We start from the raw sequence: 27,821 nt of genomic DNA, 5'->3' as shown, positions 1-27,821 counted from the left end.
GTCTCACTCTAGACCACTACTGTTTTATCCATTGGAAATTTGAACACCTGCATCCTGTACGTATGGCATCGTCTTGCACCACCGCTACAACGGTTCTAGCCCCATCAGCTCCACCAACCCCAGTCACCTCTCAGAGCCGGAAGACTACACCTGCGCTCTTGACTGTGGTGGACACTTCCCTACCTGTTGCTTCTGCACCACCTACTTTGGGAGCAGCCCCCCCCCTCACTAGGAAGGGTCCCCCCTTGGGTCATTCTCTTCCCAGGTCTCTGCTAGTGGGAACGATGACACCAGTCAGTGGCTGAAGAGCCGAAAAGCAGCAGGTCATAGGGCTTCATGTTCATTCCCAGTCCTGGAGACTGAATCAATGAAGTCCTCCCAGCAAGGGAAACCCAAGGAGCAATGAGAGAAATCAAAAAAGAAGATCCCAAGGACCAAGGGAATTGCAGTGGTGCCCCCACCACAACTACCTACAAGCCCTGCGACTGCGGATGAGGCGGAGATTCTGGCATCCACTGAGGACCTAGATCTCGCCGGACCCTCAGACAAAATGGATATAGACTGCTAAGGCTATAAGTCGGTGGCAGCAGGTGACCCTGAGGTGTAAATTGCATCATTGACTGTTCCATGCCTTCCCAGTCTCACAATGATGTCATCCTCTAGTGGAATTGCGGCAGTTTTTTCACCTCCTGACTGAGCTGCAACAATTGTTAAGCTTTACACCTGCTCTCTGCATTGCCTTCCAGGAAACCTGATTCCCAGTAATGCAGACCTCTGCCCTCCGTGACTATAAGGGATATTACAGGAACCATAGTGACTATAATCGAGTGTCAGGTGGAGTTTACGTTTATGTCCTAAACTCAGTCTGTAGTGAAATTGTGCCCATTCAAACCCCTCTTGAAGCTGTGTCTGTCAGAATACAGATGACACAGGAAATAACTGTCTGCAATGTATATCTTCCTCCAGATGGTGCAGTACCCCTGAATGTATTATCTACACTGATTGATCAATTCCCTAAACCTTTCCTGCTTTTGGGAGATTTTAATGCCCATAACCCCTTGCGAGGTGGCACCGTGCTTACTGGGCGAGGCAGAGATGTCAAAAATTTACTGTCACAACTCGACCTCTGCCTCTTAATTACTGGGGCCACCACACATTTCAGTGTGGCTTGAGGTAGTTACTCGGCCATTGATTTATCAGTTTGCAGCCCAGGACTTGTCCCATCTATTCACTGGAGAGCACATGACGACCTGTGTGGTAGCAACCACTTCCCCATCTTCCTGACACTGCCCCAGCATCAGGCACACGGACGCCTGCCCAGATGGGATTTAAACATGGTGGACTGGGAAACTTTCACCTCTGTTGTCACCGTTGAATCTCCTCCACACAGGAACATCGATGTGATGATTGAGCATGTGACTACAACAATCCTCTCTGTGGCAAAAAACACGATCCCTCTCTCTTTACGGTTCCCTTGGCAAAAGGCAGTCCCTTGGTGGTTGCCGGAAGTCACTGAAGCAATTAAGGAGCATCGGTGGGCTCTACAGCAGTATAAGCAGCACCCTTTCCTGGAGCACCTCATAGCCTTTAAACGACTCCATGCCTGCGTTCATTAACTTATCAAACGATGGAAGCAGGAGTGTTGGGAGAGATACGTCTCAACGATTGGGTGCCATATTTCATGTTCCAAAGTCTGGGCAAAAATCAAACGTGTTGTCGGGTACCAGACCCCAACAGGTGTTTCTGGTGTTAACATATATGGCATGTCATCTACCAACACAATCGTTATTGCTGAGCACTTTGTTGAGCACTATGCTCGAGCGTCTGTGTCAGAGAATTACCCTCCAGCCTTTTGTACTCTCAAATGGCGGGTGGAAGGGAAAGTCCCTTTGTTCACTACATGCCACAGTGAATCCTATAACGTCCCATTTACAGAGTGAGAGCTCCTCAGTGCCCTTGCACATTGCCCCCAACACTGCTCCTGGGCCAGATCAGATCGACAGTCAGATGATTAAACATCTCTCATCTGACTACAAGCGACATCTCCTCGTCATCTTCAGCTGGATCTGGTGTGATGGTGTCTTACCATCGCAATGGCGGGAGAGCACCATCATTCCGGTGCTCAAACCCAGTAAAAATCTGCTTGATGTGGATAGCTATCAGCCCATCAGCCTCACCAACGTTTTTTGTAAGCTGCTGGAACATATGGTGTGTCGGCATTTAGGTTGGGTCCTGGAGTTACATGGCCTAATGGCTCCATGTCAGGGCGGCTTCTGCCAGGGTTGCTCTACCACTGATAATCTTGTGTCCCTTGAGTCTTCCATCTGAACTGCCATTTCCAGACGCCAACACCTGTTTGCCATCTTTTTTTTTCTTCTGAAAAGCATGTCACACAACCTGGCGACATCCTATACTTGCCACATTATACAAGTGGGGTCTCCGAGGCCCGTTCCTTGTTTTTATCCTAAATTTCCTGTTGCATTGTACTTTCTATGTCCAAGTTGGTGCCTCCCATAGTTCCGCACATATCCAGGAAAATGGGGTCCCACAGGGCTCTGTATTGAGTGTATCTTTATTTTTAGTGCAGCAGCTGTAGGGCCGTCCGTCTCACCTTCTCTGTATGCAGACGACTTCTACATTTCGTACTGCACCACCAGTACTGGTGTTGCTGAGTGGTGCCTACAGGGAGCCATCCACAAGGTGCAGTCATGGGCTATAGCCCACGGTTTCCAGTTTTCAGCCGCAAAGTCAAGTATTATGCACTTCTGTCGGCATCGTACCGCTCATCCAGAACCAGAACTTTACCTTAATGATGATCCACTCACTGTAGTGGAGACATATCAATTCTTAGGACTGGTGTTTGACTCCGAATTGACTTGGCTTCCTCACCTTTGTCAGCTTAAGTGGAAGTGCTGGCAGCACCTCAATGCCCTCTGCTGCCTGAGCAACACCAACTAGGGTGCAGATTGCTCTACACTGATGCAGCTCTACAGAGCCCTTGTTCAATCCCGCCTTGACTATGGGAGTCTGGTTTATGGTTAGGCGGCACCTTCAGCGTTGCATTTACTCGACCCAGCGCACCACTGTGGCATTCGCCTAGTGACAGGAGCTTTTAGGACGAGTTTGGTGACAAGTGTCCTGGTGGAGGCAGGAGTCCCTCCATTGCAGGTTAGGTGTGCACAACTGCTGGCCAGTTACATTGCACATGTTCATAGTTCTCCTGCACATCTGAATTACCGTCTCCTTTTCCTACCCACGGCAGTTCATCTCCCGCATCGGCGGCCCAGGTCAGGGCTTCCTATTGCGGTTCGTGTCTGATCCCTTCTTTCCGAACTGGAGTCCATGCCTTTACCACGTATACTTGAGGACCATTCACATACACCTCCATGGTGTACACCTAGGCCGCGGCTTCGCCCGGACCTTTCACACGACCCTAAGGATTCAGTTAACCCTGCGGCTCTCCGCTGGCACTTTCTCTCGATTCTTGACATGTACCGTGGCCATGAAGTGGTTTACACTGACAGCTTGATGGCTGATGATCTCGTCAGCTTAGCGTATGTCCATGGAGGACATATTGAACAGCATTCCTTGGCCGGTGGCTGCAGTGTTTTCACTGCAGAGCTGGTGGCAGTGCTGCTATAATGTTCTAGTCTCCCAAACTGTCAGATTTCACCACCACCACCATTGCTGTTTTATTAGTTGCTTGGTTTCTTAATCATCTTCATTAGCTTACTGTGTGAGCATGTAAAGCTGACAGAGGTGGGTAGCAGTGGTGCCGACTTACAAAAAATATCGGGGGCCCCATACTGAGGAAATTTTCTAAATTTTAGATGAAAAATAGTGAGTTGTAAAGTTTTTTAAAGCATTTTAGAGTCATATGATAAACATTAGAACCCCGAAAACTGGACTCTCGATAACTTGACACTCCGGGAAACTCGACAAGTGTGACATGTTTTTTTGGCTTTGAGAAAAGAAACAAAACATAAACACGCACGGTATTTTCATAAAAAGCTAATTTAATTTACAGTAAGAATCATGCTTATAGACAATTACAGAGCAGTGAATATATAGCTCTGAAATGACTCAAATTATGTTTAAATAAATCTTAAACTATCATTAAAACAAATAAACATAAAATATTGCTGTCACACTGTAATAGCACTTTGATGAATAAGTGAAATAGCTAATTTAAGCTTACTTTGAATAAGGCTCAGAGTTCATTAAATAAAAGCAATATCTCAAAATTAAGCTTTAATGCAGTTAATAAAGTTAATACAGTATGCCTAATACTTTCAGTCAAAAGTATGTGTTTTAATTGGATTTTACACCCTAAAAATATTTAAGTATTTGAAAATAACTAATACAGTACTATAGTAATATAGTAATACAGTACTAAACTAGTACTAGTATTTTGAAACTGAAAATTTAACATTATTTATGTATTTAATTCTCTATTTTATAAAGATTTTTGATATTGCTCAAAATGCCATTATCAGGTGTCTTTAGAAAGGTGCAAATGTCGACCGTCTGACTGGATTACTGAATATGAAGTTGTTCATGACTGGTCGGATATCCGATTCATCCAAAACATCTTGATGGGCATGAAGAACAGCCAAGTTCAGTCGCTTCTGTTCCATTATTGATTGGAGATATGACTTCAGATGTTTAAGGGTGCTAAATGACCGTTCTGCTATTGCTGTCGTGTTTGTAACTACTTGGAGAAGCTTAATGCACGTCACTACTTCCCATAACATTTCTCCAACTGTAGGCTCTTGTGTAATGTACTTTCTTACATCACGCATGTTTTTTAAGACCAGTTGTTCTGTATTAGCGATATCAGCTAACATATTCAAGTGTAAGCGAAGTGTCTCAATGTCTAGGTCATTTTTGAAAAACTCAGTTGATTTTTCCAAATTTGTTTCACCTCTGTTTACTAAAAGCAAGCACTTTTGTTCAACTGCAATGACCTGTGTGAGTCCAGTTGAAGCAAACCGCACAGCAATGCAAGATTGCACCATTTCACAAACTCTAATGTAAATAGCTTTGTAGTATTCCTTTGGGGTTTTGAAAGTGTGCCGTGAGCTGGCTTCGTTGTTTTTGTACTTCTTTGGTATACTTCGATTCCGTGGAAGCGAAGGATCGTCAATTTGTGAAGGTTTTTCTTTTAAACACAATGCCCATAAGTGTTCAAAACTATCATGCCTTCCATTCAGTATACAACTCAAGCCCTCATATATTGTTTTCCAGATCAGCAACACTTAGATAAGGACATTGATTTTTTTCATTGACATACTCTGCTGGGTTCCTTGCATGGCAATAAAGACATAAAAAGAAATAAGTCTTGAATTGTAACAGTGACTCAAGGTAGCCTGCACATTTTTAACCTGCCTCTGTTTTGTCCTCTGCAGAAAATGTTTCAAAAAACTCTAGAAGTTCTTCAAAGTTCTTCAATATTCTCAAGATACTAGAAGCTCACATAGTCAATCGAGTCGGGCAAAGAGGTCGTAGACCAGCTTGGTTGTTGGCACTCTCTCAGCATATGCTTCTGAAAAGTCCCATCCTTTTGCTGGATTCCCTTATGGTGTTTATCAAGTCCTTGGCTAAAGCCATAATATCCCTCATAGACCTAAGATGGCAGAGACTGTCTACAACTGCCAAGTGTAAACTGTGAGCAGTGCAGTGCACATAACGTGCTTTTGGTTGTATATCCAAAACTAACTTCTTTAGTCCTTTGAACTTACCTCTCATATTCGAGGCACCATCAAGCACTGTCCTCTTAAATTATCCATTGACAAATCAAGATGTGCAAAAATGTCTTTTAAAATACTAAACAGAGTTTATCATTCAGTGTTGGGGATCTCGTATAAGCCAATAAAGTCTTCGTTGATGATTAAGGAATCATCGACAGTACAAATACAAAATGACTCTTGTTCGTGACTCAAAGAATCACGTGTTTCGTCAACCATAATAGAAAAATGTTCAGTCTTCTTGATTGAAGCCAATCCCTTTCTCAACACAGACTTTCCTAGTAGATCAATGATCTTATTTTGAATATTGTGGGAAGTCCACTTATACCCTGAATGCCCTAACCAATCCTTAAACTCAGGTATGTCATCCTTTCGGAGTTCCAGCATTTGAAAAAAATTTGAGTTTACATCTTTATGCCCCCTAATTGCTAGTCCTTGTCGGCATAGAAATTGCACAGTAGTAAAAATTGTCTCAAGCTAAATGGGCTTTCTTTATATCACTGTCTAACTGTTCATTCAATTGGGAGGCCACACTTCGGTTAGTGATAGAATTTAGCTTCAGAACACCTTCTTTATGCGTAAACGTATTTTCATGGAGACAGAATTTTTCCAAAGCCTTTTTCCAGTTAGAAAACCCTACAGAAGTAAATGCATCTTCCTTTTTTTGAAGAAAATTGTAATAGATTTTAGCACCTGCCTCTTTGCATGTTTTGCAAAAACTTTTTCAGTAGATGCTTCATATTCTAGCCATGTATATTTGATCAACCAAGATGTCTGAAAATGATCTTTCCTTACCAGATTGTCCAGACTTTGGCTGTGAATGGTTCGTGTCTGAAGACACGAAGCAATTGATGACACAATAATAGTTGGTGGTTGACTTGCAATATAATTAACTTCCAAGTGCGCCTTTTTGGTAACAAGCTTATTCATTGCAAACTTAATTCACAGTACATTAAGAGACTAAAGTAAACAAATAAAGTATAGTCATATAAAATAGTCCACTCGGTACTAAAGTCAGAATACTAAACTTGTATGCAGCTTGCACTGAATGAAACTATCCACACTGAATGACTGTGACAGCAGGGTGGACTTTATATAGCCACGGCGTCGTAATGTTTTGAAGCGTAAAGGCGACCTGAGGTGGAGGGTTCCAGGTGCTTATGCTCCAGCCGGTGCCATACTTTACCCGAAGGTTCGTGCACCGAGACAAATTCTAAGTGTGCCATCAGCACCGTAACACTATCATGATTCACACTGCTCGTTTTCAGTTAACCTGCTTACTACCATAATAATTATTTGTTTTAACTCATTACTGAATGTATTTTAAAATGTAACTATTATCAAACAAGGAAAATAAAAAAAAATTCCAACATAGTTTTATGATTTTACAAAGTATAATATAACTAATAATTTTCGTAAATTATTGGGTGGGGGGGGGGGGGGGGTCCACCCCCTCCAAACAAATTTTTGAGGGGGCTCGGTCCCCCTCAGGCCCCATGGAGTTGGCGTCTGTGGTGGGTAGTATTGGTTTAATATAAAAACTGGCAAGAATAATTTGTTGATTATGTTGCCCATATTAACACATTCTGTTGATCACATTCTGTTTACAGAAACACGTTACACCATTATTTAACAGTATTCGTTACCACACAGTTGCGTGACCATATATTTCAGCCCTCTTTCCATTCTAATTCTTTAGTTCCTACTAAGTTTCATTTAGAGTGTCTATCTTTCTCTTTAGATTTTCCAGCTGTCCCATTAAATTGTAACACCATCCTCATCAGTGTGTAACATGTTAATTATCTTTTTCCTCATCCTTATGAGTAGTGTCTGGAGATCAGGGGACAATATTATCTGAATAACTTTCAAAAAAGCCATTTGTCATCAGAGAATCTCTCAATCCTCTATATATCCCTTTGCCTGTATGTGAAAAGCTGCCAATGGAATGAGGGTAACTTTTTACCAGAAATCTGTTGTCAGCCACGCATTTAATTTCTGCTTAAATTCAAAGCAGGGGTTAGTATCAAACCTGGCACTCCCAAGTGCTGCTCTGCAGTGTTTAACCATATAATATTGTGAATCATCGTAGGAAGTTGCTTACTGTTGATATCATTTAATTTGTATTTGCATTTAAACAGTTGTAGATGTCCAGGGGATACTGTGTTTGTTTAAATTTGTTGCATGTTTAACTTTTCAAAGACTTGTCAGTAACAGTTATCTTTCAGAATGAATTTTGAAATGTATGAGAATAGTACTGGCAGATTTGGAACTGTGAGGGTGGGCCGCAATTCATTCCTGGACAGCTCAGTCAATTATAGTGTTGTCTGTCAAAGCTGAGGTTTTGTATTTGATGAGTCCCAATCTGGCACACAGCTTTAATCAACCAGGAAGTCCAAAACAATTATCAACATTCTAAAAATTCTTTTTTTAGGATTCTTTGAGAATAGCTTTTTGAAATTATTTTCATTCATAGGTCACTTAGTAAGAGGCAAGGGAGTCATCCTTCGACAAAAGCTCACCGATGATGTGATTTTGGAAACAGTGCGTGACAAGTGGCCTGAAGTTATAGACATGTCTGGAGCTCAGCGCCTTGAATCTATCCAGGTCAGCCTAAAACTTAATTTTGTGGCAAAACTTTAAGAGTATTTTGATGTGTATTTCTTAGGTGATTTTCTGTACTAGATATATTTATTGGCATAGCTGTTGAAACTGTTAGTTACCATTAATTTATCTATTATTTAACTTATGAATCTTTTGCATGTACACTTTTAAGATGTGATATTTAATATTTTTTTGCATTAAATAAAAGCTGAGCGTTTCAAGCATATTATAGTAGGACCTTGATACTTCACTATGGTAGGACACTCGTGCATAAGTGTTCCTGGCTGAAAAAAATGTTGATAGTAGTGGTCTGAAGTAACTCGTGCAGTGGCTTTAGGCCAAGGGGCACATTTATTTTATTGTATTTATTTATTCACCCAGGGGTCATATCACAATGATAAATGATTTCTCAAAATAATAAAATGAAAATAAATAACTGAAAATATATATACGCACAAAATATGTAAGTGTGCCTTTATGAGGATAGGTCGGGTGGTTGGCAATAATGGTCTTGATGAAGGAACCTTCCTTGGCATTTGCCTGAAATTATTTAGGAAAACCACGGACAATCTAAATGAGGATGGTCAGACAGAGCAAACTCTATCCTCCATTCGTGCACTTTACTTTGACTGATTAAACAGTAACGTTGACCAAAAAAGCCCAACTACATAAGAAATTAAGGAGGTGGGACCTTGATACCTGAAGCAACCAGAGATTGTTGATAGTTTCAAAGAGTATATTAGGCTATGCTATCTGAGAAAAGAGAAAGTAATACAAGAGAAGGAGAATAGTCAGCTTTGACGTGTGAAATAGTGAAGGCAGCAGGGGAAGAACTTGGCAAAAAATTGGCCTAGTCGATATCTTCCAATAACACAAGATAATATGGCACACAGGATAGACAACATTTCTGCATAATTGCTGTGAAGCTTGGGAAAACATAGCATGACAGGACTGTTGCACCTGGTTGTTGTTGTTGTTGTGGTTCTTCACCTGGTATGTACAATATATGTGACAGGTGAAATAATCTCAAGACTTGAAGAATTCCAGTACTAAAGAAGTTAGGTACTGACAGGTATTACTGAACCATTAGTTTAATAAATCACTGTTGTAAAATAACATTAGATATCTAGGGAAAGATGAACAGTTGTTAAGTCAAGCTGGGGGAAGATCAGTTTGGTTTCTTGGAGAGATGTAGAGACGCATGTTAATGCTGATGCTGTGAGTTAGAAGATAGGTTGGAGAAAGAATAATCTACATTGATAATATTTGTAGATTTAGAGAAAGTAAAGGCTGTTCACACAGTGATAATATATTTACCATAAAAAGAATTTTAGAGAAATTATGAGAATTCAGTGTAGAGAGACATGTCACTTTTATTGACTTCAAAACAGCTTTTGACCCTGTGAACAGGACATAATGATTAAAGCTGGATGTCCTAGACATCTTATTAAAGCTATAACAAGCCTATACATGGACACAAATAATAATAAAAGTTGGTAATAACAAAAACTGAAGAAATCACTACCAATAAGGAACTTAAACAAGAGTGTAGCCTGTTACCAATCTTATTTAATGTATATAAAAATGATTTGACAAAAAACTGGGGCCATGAAATTAATCCAGGTTACTGATAAATAGAAATGAGTACATTCATATTCTTATGTGCGCAGATGATGTTACCATTTTGGAAGAAAGTGATGATGAGCTAGAGAAAGCAGTCTGTAAATTACATCAGTTAGCGGGAAGAGAATATAACTTTCAAATATCATCATAGAATTTAGAGTCCCAGTTTGGCATGCAGACTTAAACTGTCAGGAAGTTAAACAAGAGCATACACCTGCCTGCACAGCGAAAAATTCATTATGTTTTGATTGATCGTTGTGTGGTAGAATAAGTCATACCATCAATTGGTAATGTTGCAGGAAGCATCAGGCTCGTTAATGACAGCCTTGGAGGAAATGAAAGCAGGTGGAGCAGTGCCCACTGGACAGGTAAGAATGATGAAAATGTTCTTGTCCTTTTACGACAGTATTGTGAAAACGATAGATTGCTACTCATCATATAGAGAAGATGGAGCAATCTATCTTTTTCACCATACTATTGTTATTACATCCTGTACTTTCCTTTATTTTTGTGTCTTTATGAACTTATTGTGTTTCATTTTGAGTGCCTAAATGTTCAAAGCTTGAAATATTTTTTCATATGTTATACTTATTCAGAGTAGTTGGTGGCTGTCAGTTTGCTGTTAATAAAGTCCTATTTTTTTACAATTTTACAGAAATCAGTGTCTGGTCAGTACTCGTACACAAACAGGGACCTCATCCTTTATGCCCTTGGAAGTAAGTTTTCTTAATATTACAGTATTGTTGCAGAGAGACTGTCATTGCTGTTGCAATTTAATGCATCTAAGATTTGGTAGTGACAATTTATAATCCAGCTTATTAGTGTTGCTACAACAGTGACATCTGTTTACAGTTGGTGCGACAGTTACTGACCCGAGTGACCTCAAATACCTGTATGAACTACATGAAGATTTCGCAGCCATCCCCTCGTTTTGGATTCTCCCTGGCCAAGTTGCTATGATGGGATCTGGTTTAATTGGTGATGTCGTTCCTGGTAAAGAGGTCGATTTTTCTAAGGTGTGTGGTATTGTGAAGTTTGTTTTTCCTTTCAGTGTTTTCTGTAAAAGTAGTTTTCTGTTAACATTAGAATCATAAAAAATGTTGCTATGAATTTGTAGCCATGTGAAGCACAGAAAATGATTCGAGGAAAGATACAAATGGTGACAAAAATGCCACAAAGAAAAATAATTGTGTTGTGGCTTGGAATTGTTAATGATGAGATCTTTATTATTTCTCATTCTTATTTGTATAGATGTTCTCAGTGTACGACCATAGCATTCCCTGTGATGTATTTTGATTTTCTTTCTCTTTTACAAAAAGTATTACACAAAGGAGTGGAAACAAAATTCACTGACAGTTATATTCTCATAGTTAACACTTTTTGAGAGTGCTCTTATTTTAATTTGTTGTTATTATTTTGTTTGGCCCCTTAAAGAACACGTAGGACCATTAGCTATAATGAAAGTTCATGTAGAATGTAAATACTTTAGGAGTAAAGGAGACCAAAAAGGCATGCCCCTTGCTATCTGAATTTCACCTTCCTTTCTGTCAGTTGGAAGTGAGAATTAATGTTTCCTCGGTATTTATTGTTTCAGTTTCTCAATGCTACTGACATTGATGACTGAAGATGATTTTTCTAACAGTGTAGAGCAATTCTGGGAGAATGGGTTCCTGTTAAGCAGTAGTGAAGGTTAGCTTTAGTGGGAAGGAGTTTCTTACTGTAGAAGTTCCAGTTATTTGTGGAGGTACTACATAATTTTTCTGCACAGTCATTGAGACTGTCCTGATAAATACTTGAAGTGTTTAATATGAGTAATAAAGTCATATCTCATTACAAGGCACCCCCAGTTCTGTGTATTTTGATTTGAAGCTCAGTTTCGACAAGAGCAACACAAAATGTTTACAGGGCATGACTGGTTTTTGTGATAGTCCTAGTGATCATTGCAAGGTCATCAGATGAGGTGAGGCATGTGATAGTTCTTATTTTACCTCATGTTCCTATGTGTATTCCAGGTATTTCTTTTTATCTTGTTTTTTTGATCTTATCAAACGTGCTGAAAAGAAGTGCATGTAACCCATCACTTTACTACACTGCTATTTTTATTTCAAAAGATTCAGAGGTTTTTTCCTATGTGTTTTGCCATAGAGGTTGTATTTATTAAAGTATGTTGGGTTAATTTGGTTGTTTTTCAATTGACACTATATTCATACAGCACATTAAACAAGGTGGTGTGACCAATTGAGTCACAGATTATTTTAAAATCCACAAATATGACCACTTTACAAACCGATTAACAGTGCTGCAGAATCATCTTGAGGTCCCAGAATGTTGTGCGTATGAGCTCTCATACCATTATACAGGGCTATTACAAATGATTGAAGCGATTTCATAAATTCGCTGTAGCTCCATTCATTTACATATGGTCACGACACACTACAGGTATGTAGAAAAACTCATAAAGTTTTGTGCGGCTGAAGCCACACTTCAGGTTTCTGCCGCCAGAGCGCTCAAGAGCGCAGTGAGACAAAATGGCGACAGGAGCCGAAAAAGCATATGTCGTGCTTGAAATGCACTCACATCAGTCAATCGTAACAGTGCAATGACACTTCAGGACGAAGTTCAACAAAGATCCACCAACTGCTAACTCCATTCGGCGATGGTATGCCCAGTTTAAAGCTTCTGGATGCCTCTGTAAGGGGAAATCAACGGGTCGGCCTGCAGTGAGCGAAGAAACGGTTGAACGCGTGCGGGCAAGTTTCACGCGTAGCCCGCGGAAGTTGACGAATAAAGCAAGCAGGGAGCTAAACGTACCACACCCGACAGTTTGGAAAATCTTACGGAAAAGGCTAAAGCAGAAGCCTTAACGTTTACAATTGCTACAAGCCCTGACACCCGATGACAAAGTCAAACGCTTTGAATTTTCGGCGCGGTTGCAACAGCTCATGGAAGAGGATGCGTTCAGTGCGAAACTTGTTTTCAGTGATGAAGCAACATTTTTTCTTAATGGTGAAGTGAACAGACACAGTGTGCGAATCTGGGCGGTAGAGAATCCTCACGCATTCGTGCAGCAAATTCGCAGTACACCAAAAGTTAACGTGTTTTGTGCAATCTCACGGTTTAAAGTTTACGGCCCCTTTTTCTTGTGCGAAAAAAACGTTACAGGACACGTGTATCTGGACATGCTGGAAAATTGGTTCATGCCACAACTGGAGACCGACAGCGCCGACTTCATCTTTCAACAGGATGGTGCTCCACCGCACTTCCATCATGATGTTCGGCATTTCTTAAACAGGAGATTGGAAAACCGATGGATCGGTCGTGGTGGAGATCATGCTCAGCAATTCATGTCATGGCCTCCACACTCTCCCGACTTAACCCCATGCGATTTCTTTCTGTGGAGTTATGTGAAAGATTCAGTGTTTAAACCTCCTCTACCAAGAAACGTGCCAGAACTGCGAGCTCGCATCAACGATGCTTTCGAACTCATTGATGGGGACATGCTGCGCAGAGTGTGGGAGGAACTTGATTATCGGCTTGATATCTGCCGAATCACTAAAGGGGCACATATCGAACATTTGTGAATGCCTAAAAAAACTTTTTGAGTTTTTGTATGTGTGTGCAAAGCGTTGTGAAAATATCTCAAATAATAAAGTTATTGTAGAGCTGTGAAATCGCTTCAATCATTTGTAATAACCCTGTATATTCCAAACAGTGAAAATATGTTCATCCTGTAAAAACTTGCAAATTAAATTTGAATCAGACGTACTTTACAAAATGAAGATAACAAATTTTATGGACATAGAAAACAAGTGAAGGATGATCACTTTGTGAATTGACTGACAGTGCTGAAGATTCATTTTGAGATTCCAGACTGTTCTGTGTACAAGCTCTCATATTATTACACATTCCAAATTTGAAAATATTTTTATCCAGTAAATAACTTGTAACTCAAATTTGTGTCATCTACATGTACATCTATACTCCACAAATCACCTCATGGTATGTGGTAAAAGGTATTTGGTGTACCAGTCCCACTTCCCCTTTTTTTCCATCTGTGAATGGTTCACAGGAAGAACAATTGCTGGTAAGCTTCCTTGTGGGCTCGAGTCTGTCTAATTTTATCTCCATTGCCTTTTTGCAAGATGTACGTAAGAGGAAGCATTATATTGGTTGACTCTTCTAGGAACATAAGCTCTTGGAATTGTAATAGTAAACTGCAACTTGATGCAGAACACTTCTCTTGCAGCAGCTGCCACTGGAGTTGTCAGAGCATCTCCATGATGCTTTTGCACTTACGAATGAAGCTGTTACAAAATGTGCTTCTCTTCTTTGGATCTTCTCTATTTCCCATATCAATCCTACCTCGTACAGGTCCCAGACTGATGAGGAATATTCAAGTATTGTCAAATGAGAGATTTGTAAGTTACCTCCTTTGTGAGTAGACTACATTTCCTGAGAATTCCACCAATGAATATCTGTATTACTTGTGATTAGTTTTATGTAATTGTCCCTCTTTAAAACACTCCACACACATACTCCTAAATATTATATAGGTGCAACTGCTTTCAGTTATTGTTCTGCTATTGTGTAATCATACGAGGGTCAGTCAAAAAGTAATGCCTCCTATTTTTTTTTCTACGTTTAATTGTCAGGAAATTTAAATGCAATTACATAGGTTGAAAACCACAACATTGAGGATCATTTTGTCATTTTTCAATGTAATCTCCGCCCATCTCTACAGTTTTGGTCCATCTTTGAACAAGGGCATGTATCCCAGCACGGTAAAAATCACAGCTCTGCTTCCTAAGCCATTGACGCACGGATGTTTTGACGGCCTCCTCATCTTCAAAATGAATCCCACGATGAGCTTCTTTTAGTGGCCTGAACAGATGGAAGTCTGATGGTGCCAGGTCAGGGCTGTATGGGGGATGAGGCAAAACTTCCCATCCAATTTTGACAATCTCGTCAGAGGTGTGACGACTGGTGTGTGGTCTTGCATTGTCATGCAAAAGAAGAACATCTGCCATTGATTTTGTTGGGCGAACTCGCTGAAGACGTGCTTTAAGTTTGTTGAGGGTTGTGACGTATGGAACAGAATTTATTGTGCATCCCTGCTCCAAAAAATCAACCAGAATCACACCCTCTGTATCCCAGAAAACTGTTGCCATAACTTTCCCTGCCGATCGCACAGTTTTGAATTTTTTCTTCCTCGGCGAGCTTGTGTGACGCCACTCCATTGACTGCCTCTTTGATTCGGGTTCAAAAAAATGCACCCATGTTTCGTCCCCGGTCACAATTTTTTTCAGAAACTCATCTCCCTCCAAACGGAAGCGCTGCAAGTGTTGGGAGGCTATTGTTTTCCTTGCCTCTTTATTCTGATCGGTTAACATTCTTGGAACCCACCGTGCACAAACTTTTGAGTACCCCAATTGTTTAATAATCGTGATCACACTGCCTTTACTAAGAGAAATAATGCGACACACTTCATCTGCAGTCACCCGACGGTCACCACGAATGATGTCATCAACTTGCTGAATGTTGTGTGGAGTCACTGCACTCACCGGCCTGCCGCTCCGCTTTTCGTCAGTCAACGGTGTTTGCCCTTCAGCTTCCTTACGACGACGAACCCATCGTCTAACAGTGCTGACATCCACTGTCACAACACCATACACCTTCTTCAGTCTTTCATGAATGCGTATGGGCGTTTCACCTTCTGCATTCAAGAATTCAATCGCACAACGCTGTCTCAAACGAACATCGATGTCGGCCATCTTACAAACTTCTGCTGTGCTGCCACCTGTAGACACAGAAAGTTACTACTGCAGTGGATTGCAGAAGAAGGTTTGAGGAATGGCGCCAAATTCAAATTTTTCACTTAACTTAATTTCTTTAAGTAGAAAAAAAATGGGAGGCATTACTTTTTGACCGACCCTCGTACATTAATTGATCTTTCTGTCTGTCTATGTGCAATATGTCACATTTATTTATGTTGAGGATCAGTTGACAACCATTGCACCAAGTGTTGATCCCTTGTTGGTCTTCCTGCATTTTGCTACAATTTTGTGGCATTGTGATTTCTTCGTATACGAAAGTGTAACCTGTAAAGAGCCTCATGGAACTTCCGACATTATCCACTAGGTCATTTATATATATTGTGAAAAGTAATGATCCCTTGGGATATGCCTGAAGTTCCTTTTATGTCTTAAGATATCTTTCCGTTGAGAATGACTGCCTTGCTAGAAGTTCTTCTGTCCATTCATGTACCTGGTCTGATACTCCACACACGTGTATTTTCTTCTTAAGGTAGCAATGGGGAACTGTATCAAATGCATCTGAGCTGGGTTTCATGCAGTCATTTTCAGAATCCATGTAAATTCCTGCAGAGGTCTTCAGAAAAATGGACGGCTGAAAGGCATTTAATGTGACATCTTCTAGAAGAAGAGCGAGTTCATTTGTATATTTTACATGTAATTGTATTGGTACCCCATCAGGTCTAGCGGCCTTTCCTCCATTGAGTGATTTCATTTGATTTTCAATCCGATTATTTCTTTTTTCATATATCTGTCATTCTAACTTTTGTGTGACAATTTAGTGGAGAAACTACTGTGCGATCTTCCTCAGTGAAACAGTTCTGAAAAAGATGATTGGTATTTTGGCCTTCTCTTTGTCATCCTCCATTTCAGTGCCATTATGGTCACAGTGCATCTGGACAGAATTGCTCTGATCCATTTACCGTTTTTAACACAAGACTAAAACTTTTTGGGATTTTCTATCAAGTCAGTAGATAGAATTTTACTTTCAGATTTGTTGAACTTTTCACACAATGATAATTTGGAATTCATTTGGTTTTTGTTTGTCTATAAGGCCTTGGCACTTTTAAATTTGCAGTGAAGCTCTTTTTGCTTTCATAGCAGTTTTCTAACCCAGGTGTTGAACTGTGGTGGGTCTTTCCCATCCCTCACAACTTTGCTCAGCACATACCTGTCTAAAGTGTGTTGCACAATATGCTTTAACTTTGTCCATTGCTGCTCCACATTGTCAGTGCTGGAGATAAAATTTTCATGTTGCCAACTAAGGCAATCTCAAATCCATTTCCTGCAGCAGCTCTTGCTTAACACTTTCGCTGCGGCTGACGCTTATAAGCGTCAAAACAAGCCATGAGCCAGTGCGGCTGATGCTTAAAAGCGTCGTCGCTCACTGTCGGTTTACTCAGTCGAGCTGCAGCGTCTAAGCTAGCATCAAAGCATGTAAACTTTTGTTTTGTGTGGTCAGTTATCGAATGTATATTGTTCATAATGTCGGCTAATGAACCGATACCTGGACCTTCCAGTGTGAAAAGGAGTAGGAAAAGTGTTAAATTCACATAGGAACAGCTACTTAGTGTACTAGATGACAGTGATTTTCTGTGTAGTGAGGACGAGGCATACCATGGAGATCATCATTTAGAGGCTGGAGAAAAATTGCAGAGTGATGATAGCGTGGAAGCACAGCTTTCGAATCTGTTTCGTGACAGTTCCAAATCTGACGACGATACGGACCATGATGATTGTGTGGAAATCGACGACGAAAAAGAGCCAAGCGTCCCCTGGGTATCTATCAAAAATGTAGATGGCTAATTCTCTCATACCAGGAGCAGACATGCCACTAAATTGACGATCTCTATCTGAGTAAATCTTAAAAATGCGCATTTGAAGTAAATATAATTTCAAATGAATCCAGTTACCTTTTTGCTTTTTAAGAATTTGCGTTTTGGAATCCAAATTTTTCCTGAATGCAGTGAATTTGTTGCTTGTTTGAATTGTATTTTTTGTTACATTATCAACAAATCAAGAACATTTGAATGACGCCTGTGACCCCTATGGGTGTCAGACAGCAAACAGACTTTAAAACATGACCACAATACAGTCGAAGCTTAATTGAAGTAACGCGTCTAAGATGTCATCATTAAGTCAGTATAGAACATGATCCTACAGATCTTACAAGGTCTTGACGTCAGCCTGTAGCTCAGGTGTGCTTAGGAGCGTCGGCTCCGAGCGGTTACCTGCCGTTTCAGTGTGTTACCAGCCCGCACTCGCACGTTGCCGGGCCGCACCGGAGAGTTGCGCGCCTGCACCGATGCCGCAGCGAAAGTGTTAAGCAGAATCATCTTCCTGTATCTCTTTATATTCCTATTTACAGCCTTATTCAATGGTGCTGTAACAGTGTTATGATCACTGATTCCCTGTTCTGCACTGGTCAAAAAGCTCAGGGCTATTTGTCACCAGGAGATCTAAGCTGTTAACTTCACAAGTTAGTTCTATGATTGACTGCTCAAGATAATTTTTTGTTAAGCCATTTAGAACTATTTCACATGATTCCTTGTCTCTACTACCCCCTTCTCCCTTTACTCACTTGAGTCTCCCTACCTGTAGCTGCAGAATTGAAACCATCACCTTAAACTGTAACATGACAAAGAAAATTATGTGAAATATTCTCCAAGCCCCCCACCCATCCCCCAAAAATGTTCTGCCACTGCTGCTCATGTGGCAAGGGGGGGGGGGGGGGGGTTGTCTATAAAATCATCCAATGACCCTGTTTGATCCGTCAGATGTACTTCACAAAAAGAAGATAAAAACTTTTTATGCTATGTTGGAAACAAGTGAAGGCTGGATTTGAAATACTTCATTACTCAGAAGTAGGGGGCAGAGCTTCTTCTTACATATTGTGCTCAAGAGTTGATTAGGAAACTTTACAGTGCTCTCTGGACACATATGTGAAGCAGCTACATGTCAAAACATCTCACTCAGAAATGAATTATCATTTAACAAATTTTATTTTGAATATGTGTTTGAAAGCAGAATTTTTCAAATGACTTTTAAGATCAAAACCACACAACTCATTCAGCATTGAACAACATTTTCCAATACTTACAGACTGTCATATGTAGAGTTTGTCACGCTTTTACATGGCTGTTCCACATGTATGAAAGATATATTATTATTCTGAATTGTTGTTGATTGCCACATCTGCATCTTTGAATGATTCAGTAATTTCATTCATTCCCACATGATATTCCATCAATCCCATTGTTGATGGATGTTGAATGAGTCAAGGTGTACATTAACTGGTGGAAGCAGCCACTACAGGCTTCTTCTGTAAAGTATACTAATAACCCAGTACAACTAGTGATAAGCTACTCACTTTGACAGCTATAGAAGTTACACCATCTACATAAAAGATAGCAAATGTGTGTACTGGTATTTCATTCAGTTCCTTCCTAGAAGCGAGACAAATAATTTCAATCAGTATTCCTCTTGAGATATAAATAAACATACTTGGATAGTTTTCCAGGTGTGTCTACAGATAACAGTAATTTGTTGCTCAGTACATTATGTAAATTACATGATGAAACATGCCCCTATATTGCTAAAACCACAACTTTAGTTGTTATGCATATTTTGTGTAAACGGAATTAGGTAATTTAATGTTAGGTATTTTAATAGTGCTGCATTTATACACAGCAGTAATGCATGTTAAGGTCATAAAGGAGATAAACAAGACCACTTTTTTAAATATACTGTAAAAGCTTGAAACTGTGAACATTGCTGTTTGCTATGAATCCAGTGTAACACAAAAATCTGTCTAGTCACAAGCTGCTACGGCCTAGTCATTGCACTTGAGTGTCAGACTTGGAAATTGGATGCGATTGTTACTCACCCAAGTGCTAAAAATTGGTGTTGATGGTGTAACAGATGTCAGATGGATGTAATGAAATAGGAGCTACTTATAAGCTGTAATGAAAATTTTACTTGTGTTGCTGTGCTTCATCTTTCCATCTCTAATTAGAAGCAGAATATTGCTTTGGAACTTTGAAATTTAACACTTTATAGGTACCTGTTTGTATAAGGGGCATTCAAAAATAAATGAGCCGATGGCATAATTACAGAAATCAATACCTGTATGTTAGAAGTATTGACCCTGGCTGTTGAGACACTTGTCCCACTGTGACACTTGGCGGTGAATAGCTGTCTGCTGCAGGGATAACAAGTTCCGCACATACAGCTAGACGTGGTCATCTGAGGTGAATCATTTGCCCCTCAGAGCCTTTTTAAGGGGACCAAAAATGGCGTAATCACAGGGAGAGAGGTCCAGACTGTATGGAGGGTGGTCAAGAACCTCCCATTTGAATTTCTGCAGGAGTGCCATGACTGTGTTGGCCGTATGAGGCTTTGCATTGTCGTGGAGCAGAATGACCCCACGGGTGAGATAGCCTGGTAGTTTTGATTTGATCACTTGGCGAAGGGTAGTCAAGGTTTGTGAGTAACACTGGGCATTCACTGTTGTCCCGTGCTGCAGGAAGTGAACCAGGAGGATGCCATCTTGGCCACAGAAGAACATCAGCATAACCTTTTCTGCAATCGTGTGGATAGCCTTGGCATTTTTTGGTGGTGGTGACGCTGGATGCTTCCACTGGACTCCGTTGTTTTGATTCTGGTTCAAAGTGGTGACACAATGACTCATCTCCAGCCACCACTCGTGCCAGGAACGCATTCCCTTCCCGTGCATGGTGCTGCAGATGAGTAAGACAGTAGGCCATTCGACATGCTTCCTGCGCTGGTTGAAGACTGTGGGGCACACACTTTGCACATGTGTATCATTCCTTCATGATGGTGTGAACACTTCCGATGCTCAATCCAGTCACGGTGGCTATGGCTTTCACTGTCAGTTGGCGGTCCTGGGTAATGAGTGCACCTACCAGCTAGACGATGTCATCAGTAACGCAGTGTGATGTTTGAGACTGTGCATCATCGGCTAACGACACCCCTCCTCACCTGAAATGCTTGTGCCAAGCCTTTACCCTTGCAAGGGACCTGCAGTGTTCACCGTACACTTGTGACATTCGTTGATGAATGTCCGTTCCTCCTACTTCTTCCGCTGTCAGAAAATGAACAGTACCTCTTTAGCTTCAAAAAAGGTATGACATCTTGAAAGAAATCACTTTTTCACATGACACAGTTTTTTATTTGAAATAAGCACATTATTTCATTGGTAATTATCAAATTTAATCCACTGAAAATTATCAATCAAGATCAGACAACATATGCTTACATTAAGTCAGCATGTGGTGATCCACACGACAGTGTTTAAAAGATCAACATAATTTACATGTGGTTCTTTGCTGGTCCACTTGTTAAAATCTAGCGACATGAACACCTGACAGTTCAGGGACAGAATTGTTTTTTCAAAGGTATAAAAAGATCTCAATAATTAGTAAAACTTCTGTACCTCAATTAAAAATCCCACTCAGAATTAAAGAACTGAAAGCATGCTCCATCTAACAAGAAGGAGAATCCTGCACAAAATCAAAAAGAAATGTCCGGTAAACAGAATAAAAACAAGTAAATTTTAAGGTAATTCTGCCTGAAGAAGGAGCCACTGGTGCCAAAAGCCTGCCTAATTGTAATCTGAATAGATTTTTTTATCTATCCAATTATCTTATTCTGTCAAAAATTGATTGTTTTCCAAGTAAATGGTAAGTCACTTGTTAAGTCAGATGTTGAATATGTGTGCATGTTAAAGTCTGCCCATGTAAACTCTCAGATATTCCCAGTTCCTCACTCTCTGAACTGGTTCTCCAACTTGTAGACTGGAAAGTGGAGTTGAAAACTGCACTGACAAAAGGATTATATGCTGCTGTGGTATGAATATGGATTCATAATGAGTTCAGAGAAGCTAAAAAAGCTTAGGGAAGACCCTGGTGTTCGTGTCTACAGGAGAGATATTTTAAACTGGCTGGTGCCTCTGTGCTTACTGGGGCACGGTTAGCAGTAGGGTGAGTGATGGTTACTACTCTACAACTGCCCGTCACAACAGCCATTCTGGCAAGTGCGCATTTCACATAATGTTACGCTATAGCCTCTCAGTGAAGCTGTGGATACAGAAGCTCTCTGGCCTTATTTCACAACTCTCACAACCACATCCAATAATAGGAGTTTTAATGCATGTAATAAGTCAGTAAAGTAAAGTCACATGGCAAGAATGGATGGGAGACCCCAAAGGGCAAGTTCAGCTGCCTAATTGGGAAGGTTTTTTCCTATTCTCTGCACCTGCAGGCACCTTTTCATCCTGAAGTATGAGAGTTGTGAGGTAAGTACATCTATTAAGTTAGGAGACTGTTGTGTGCTGTGCTGTGGTGTGTGTGTGTGTGTGTGTGTGTGTGTGTGTGTGTGTGTGTCATGTTCATGTTGTAGGTGGTGAATGAAACCCAATTAGAAAGGCTATGTCTCACCTCTGTGTATGGCAATACACTTTAATGATGCAATGGGGTCATCCTCCACCACTGTCCTTGCTGACGAACCTCTGCTGGAAGTGGTGAGTGACTTGCATCTAAGTGAACTCTTTTCTGTATAAATTCACCTCTCAGACATGGTAGCTGAACCTGCTGCACAGGTGGCTGGCCATTTCTCAACTCCTTAATGCCATATGGAACTGAGCAAATCAACATTATGAGGGGACGATGCTGCTGCTACTTTTATCACAGGGCACTTTGGGAGGCAGTTTCTCCTGTTAGAACTAGTCAGCCTTTTTTTGTAATTTACCTGCTTCTGTTTGTAATGATGTGGAATTCTGGAATTATTTTCAGCCCTAGTGACAGGAGGGAGCAATACACAGTACTTGCAAAGAGTGCCTTTTGTTTTCGTGGAATATGCCCTAGATATGGATTATATCAGTCAGTTTTCTTGAAGAATGACGTGTATCGGTTTAAAAATTGTAATTCCTTACCAGAACTCAATAATTTTTGATGACTCCTCCTTTTCAACTTACAGTCAGGTAAGTAGCCCAACATAACAAACTAGGGCATTTTCATGCAGCCATAATTTGTTATAGCTGCATTATTGCCTGCAACACATTCCCACCCCATCAAATTATATCCAAAAATTAATTATTTTACAAATAATTTTACTTGGTAAATTAACAGTACAAAAACAATATCTTAACAGCCTATGTCAATGATGGAGTTTACTTCCGTAAAGAAAAGGAATAATACTCATCTTGGTGCAGGATGATTGGCCCAGGTTATGTTTTAATACGTTAGTCTCAATTTCAATTTATTGTGCAAGGCGAACATGTACATTTCATTAATCCAGTCAGTCTCCACAAGCAAAGTCCCAAATGGTGAGCCAAAAAACAGACAAAAACTGAGACTTGCAGTTACTGTTGTAATTAAATTCATAAGTTTCTAACAATGAATATATTCCTACTCTTTGTTGTTAATTCAGTTATTAACATTGTCATAGACAAACAATTTTATAGCAGATTTCTTGTGGTGAAATTTTTTTCTGAAATCAGTTATATTGCAGTTTTTTTAATTTTCTTTTTGCTGACATAAAATATGTTTTCTTTCTTGTCTTTCTTCTCTCATCATGTTTAATACAATAACTATTACTCCCTGAAAGTGCTTTAACACTTGTCCACGTGTATATTGTAATGCAATAATTTTTACCCTTCTATAATGCTCTAATGCTTTTCTACATATATACAGTAAATTCAGAAACAAACTGGTTTTTTTTTTTCTTATAAAGAAGCTAAAATTTGTACAATTTTTGCCAATTTATGTTACATACACAATGTAATAGCTCATACTTGATTTTTGCAAGAGTTTTAACTTGTGTAATTACAAAAAATTATGTCAAAGAAGAGCATCCAAAAGTGGTATCCAACTCCACAGAACCATACTAGAATACCAATTTGAAAAAAGAGGTTTTTAATAAAAAATGTGTGTATTGAATACTTTACTAATCCAAGATACCATTTATTTCAGTTGTTTCTATCTGAAACAGTTACATTTCATCATGAGTGTTCAGATGGAGAAGGACCACAGGTGTTTCTGGAGAATTAATGGTTGTCCAGTTTCACGTGTATATAATCATAGAACTTTCTGATGATTATCATTGCATTCACTGCTACTACCTTAAAACTTTCACCACATAGAATAGTAATCTTCTGTAATAGGCACAAAACCGACTTCTAGTCCACTAAGATGTAGAATGAAAGTGGAGTTAAGGAAGGTTGTCTGAAAAGTGGGTCATAAGTAAGGAATTGATTTTCATGGAAAAGCATGCTTTTTTGTGTAGTCAAATACAATGCCCTTTTTTCTTTATGTTCTTGAACATATGTTTATCTATGAGCCCAGATCTCCAGGCTAATTGACCCTAGTCAAGAGACATATCTCTAATAACTGCTGAACTTCTGCTGCAGAGATAGAATTTCACCCTTAGAACTGCTTACAAGGACTGGTCAGCACCACACTGTTCCTCTCTGCCAGTGAATGTTGTGTGTCCTTCTGTAATTCATCAGAATATTTGGAGTCTTTGAAGTAAATTCTGGTTAATACTAACATTCATATTGTCATGTTTTTAACTTTTCTGTATGTAGACAACTGCGAATGACACCCAAAATCATAAAAGTACATAAATGCTCAGTATGAACTAGTGGATGAAAACTGCAGTTCAGTTGCATAAGAGCAAGAACAGTGGCTTTTTCAAAATAGCTGCTTTACTTCTAATTTCATACAAAGCAGTTTAGAAGTAATTCCCATAATTATTAGTGTGGGGAGATTGCCATTGCTTGCAATTGGTTGTTAGTATACTTTGCAGATATTACTTGCAGTGGCTGATTTTGGCTGTTAATATGTAACTTGACTCATCCAATGAATGTGAATGAGGACATGAATGAATAACACACGTCTGTGACATAAAAATCGTTTCAAAGTTATTAAGTGATTTGTATAGTATTTTCAATGCTGATTTCAGGAAAAATAGTGAAAAAATTCCATCACATACAGTTATTTAACAAAGTGCTTGTCTAGTTTTAGCATTTTTTGATATTTCAGCACTCTAGTGAGTTAGGATTTCCATAAACTGTTATTTAGCCATTTTTATACTAGATATACGTAAAATAAAGAGTAATTAGGAGAAACCAGCAGTATTTTCATGTCAGTGCTTGTCTGTCGTACTGCCCCTTCCCCTGCCATCACCAAGCAGTGAGCTTAAGCTATTGTCCTTCAGTTCACAGTACCCCTTCACTCTGTGCTGTTCACGTGTTGCTGTTACTAGTGCTTCAAAGTAGTGACTGTTTTCTTGTGTTGTGAAGTTGTTTTATGGACAATGGCTACCAGAGGATGTATAAACTCGCCAGATTGCTTCTGCTACATTTGTGGTAACTGTACCATTAAAAAGCAACAAAGAAACATTTCCGATTTTGTTGAAAATGTATATTTCGCCTTTTTTGGCATAAAGTTAGGCAATCAGGATAAGCCTTGGGCCCCACACAAAGTTTGTTCAGCATGTGTTGAAGAACTGAGGCAATGGTTTCAACATAAAAAGCAGTCCTTATCTTTTGGAATACCATTCGTTTGGAGGGAGCCCAAAAATTATAGTGATGACTGCTATTTTTGTTCTTGCAACATACGAGGTTTCAATTTGAAAAACAAAAAGGATATTTCTTACTCTAACATTCAATCAGCCATTTGCCCTGTTCCTCATGGACCTGAAGTATCAATACCCTCTCCTCCAGATTCTTTGGATGATATAGATGATCACGAGCCATTGGCTCAGCAAGGTGATAGTGAAGAAGACAGAGATTGCTACGATCCTGGCACAACCGATCCCATTCCATTCTCCCAACCTGAACTAAACGATTTAGTTAGAGACCTAGGCCTTTCTAAAGAATCGGCAGAGGTTTTAGGATCTAGATTGAAAGATAAACATATGTTGGCTCCGGGTACATCCTTTTCTAGGTATTGATTGAGGGAAAAGGAGTTTGTATCTCTCTTCTCTCAAGAAGGTGACGTGGTGGTTTGCAGTGATGTTCCTGGACTTATGGCATGTTTCAAAATAGAATATGCTCCTGGTGAGTGGAGACTTTTTATTGATTCTTCAAAAAGAAGCCTTAAAGGAATACATCTACACAATGGCAATAAGTATGCTTCTATACGAGTTGGACACTCAGTTCACTTAAAAGAATGTTACGAAAACCTTGAACTGGTTTTAAGCAAACTCTGCTATTCAGATTACAGATAGACACTATGTGGTATTTTAAAAGTGCTTTCAATTCCCTTGAGAAAAACCTTACAGGTAGGGGATAAAAATGTTGAGAGGAAAAGCCTTGTGGATCCCAAAAAGGTTTTACTTCCACCACTTCACATTAAGCTGGAGCTAATGAAACAATTTATTAAGGCACTGACAAAAGAAGGGGAGTGTTTCAGATATCTTTGTGGATAGTTTCCTGGTTTATCCAAGGCAAAGCTGAAAGAAGGAATCTTTGCGGACCAGACATTAGGAAACTAATGACAGATCCCAACTTTGTGGACAAATGGAAACAAAAGAAAAGGCAGCATGGACATCTTTTAAATTAGTTGTTACCAGTTTCCTAGGAAACAAAAGAGATTCAAACTACAAGACAATCATCACAGACATCCTCGACAACTTTAAGAAGCTGGGCTGTAACATGAGCATTAAAGTACATTTCCTCCACTGACATCTTGACTACTTCCCTGCAAACCTTGGTGATGTAAGTGAAGAGCTGGGCAAAAGATTCCACCAAGACATCAAAGAAATGGAAAGAACATATCAAGGAAGATGGAAGATCAACATGATAGCGGACTGCTGCTGGATGATAAAAAGAGATGATCCTCAACAAGTCCACAGCCAAAAAAGCAATAAAAGAAGCTTTGACAGAAAGCAAAAGTGTTATTATAAGGACTTATGAGCTTAAAGAGAAACGGAAGTGTACTGGAAATGTAATTTAGAACGTGATTTATAAATAAAATTTTTATAACATTGGGAAAAATGTGATAAATTGCTTAAATTTTCGTATTATACCCAATAATACTCCCTTCTTTGTGTTGAAACCTGACATGATAGAAAAAAATGTGTTGCATTTTTGAAATCAGTGCTGAAAAGTACATAAAATTCAGTTATCAAATTTCAAACAACTTTCAAAAAACATTTTTTTGCAGACCTGTGTAATCAAATCCAGTGCAGTTTAAAATAGAATGTTAAAAAGGGAGTGAAAGACTTCTTCCTAGCTGGTTTGAATAAAATCTGGCTGATTGGAAGCCTGGAAACACTTTGCATTGTTTGCAGTCTACTGCATTTTTGATCAAAGTTCCTTCAAATTAATTTCTTTGTACCTCATCCAAAAATTCATCTGTCAAGAAAAGAAAAAACAATATGTTCATTGTAATAAGACCATACATTGTATTTCCATTAGACGGTTTATTATAGTTTCTCTTCTTCTTAACATGAATAACATAAACAACCTGTTGACAAAAATAGGGGGATCTTTATCTTGATCAGTGTGGTTATAGTATACAATATACAAATCTTAACGGGATAAGTCAATAGAAGGAGCGATCTGTATGGTTTCAGGAGAGACAGATGAACAATAATCGTGCAAGTCAAGTTAGAATTATTGCATGCAGCTTGCTGAAAAAGTTAGGGTTTGTAAATTGAGTGTCTGAAATGTACAAGGGACATTTAAATGAAAAAGAGAGAGATGGAAAAAAAAGTAAGTGAACTGTTTATTATTTCGAAATTGTTTGCCATAACTGTTAATACATTTATCCCTCTGTGAGATGACAATATATATGAGAGAGAACGAACAGCTGATAAGAGGGTTCCTGTGAAATTCTGAAATGACTTTGTTCTTTCAAAAGAATGACATGGTAACAGTTATAAAATATGATGTTTACGTGCAAATTTCAGTAATATGCAGCAATTGGAAGGTGGGGCATAGAGTCCATTTTTGTACATTGATTACTACAATGGAGCAGAAACAAGAGCTCGTGTGGTAATAAATTGAAGCTTT

General features: G+C 39.5%; 1 protein-coding gene across 2 annotated transcripts in view; it reads left to right on the top strand.

The window, feature by feature from the left end:
* The window catches only part of LOC126484045 (peroxisomal multifunctional enzyme type 2), a 145,193-nt gene that overhangs the window by 57,156 nt on the left and 60,216 nt on the right, over nt 1-27,821 (top strand). For both annotated transcript variants that reach the window (XM_050107386.1, XM_050107385.1), the window contains exons 8-11: nt 8,221-8,351; nt 10,271-10,339; nt 10,627-10,687; nt 10,824-10,987. In XM_050107386.1, coding sequence (XP_049963343.1) covers nt 8,221-8,351; nt 10,271-10,339; nt 10,627-10,687; nt 10,824-10,987 — 425 coding nt within the window. The remainder of the gene's footprint in view (nt 1-8,220; nt 8,352-10,270; nt 10,340-10,626; nt 10,688-10,823; nt 10,988-27,821) is intronic.

Source organism: Schistocerca serialis, chromosome 6 (genome assembly GCF_023864345.2).
Source record: "Schistocerca serialis cubense isolate TAMUIC-IGC-003099 chromosome 6, iqSchSeri2.2, whole genome shotgun sequence".
Lineage (NCBI taxonomy): Eukaryota > Metazoa > Arthropoda > Insecta > Orthoptera > Acrididae > Schistocerca > Schistocerca serialis.
This window is presented reverse-complemented; position numbering and strand designations above follow the sequence as displayed.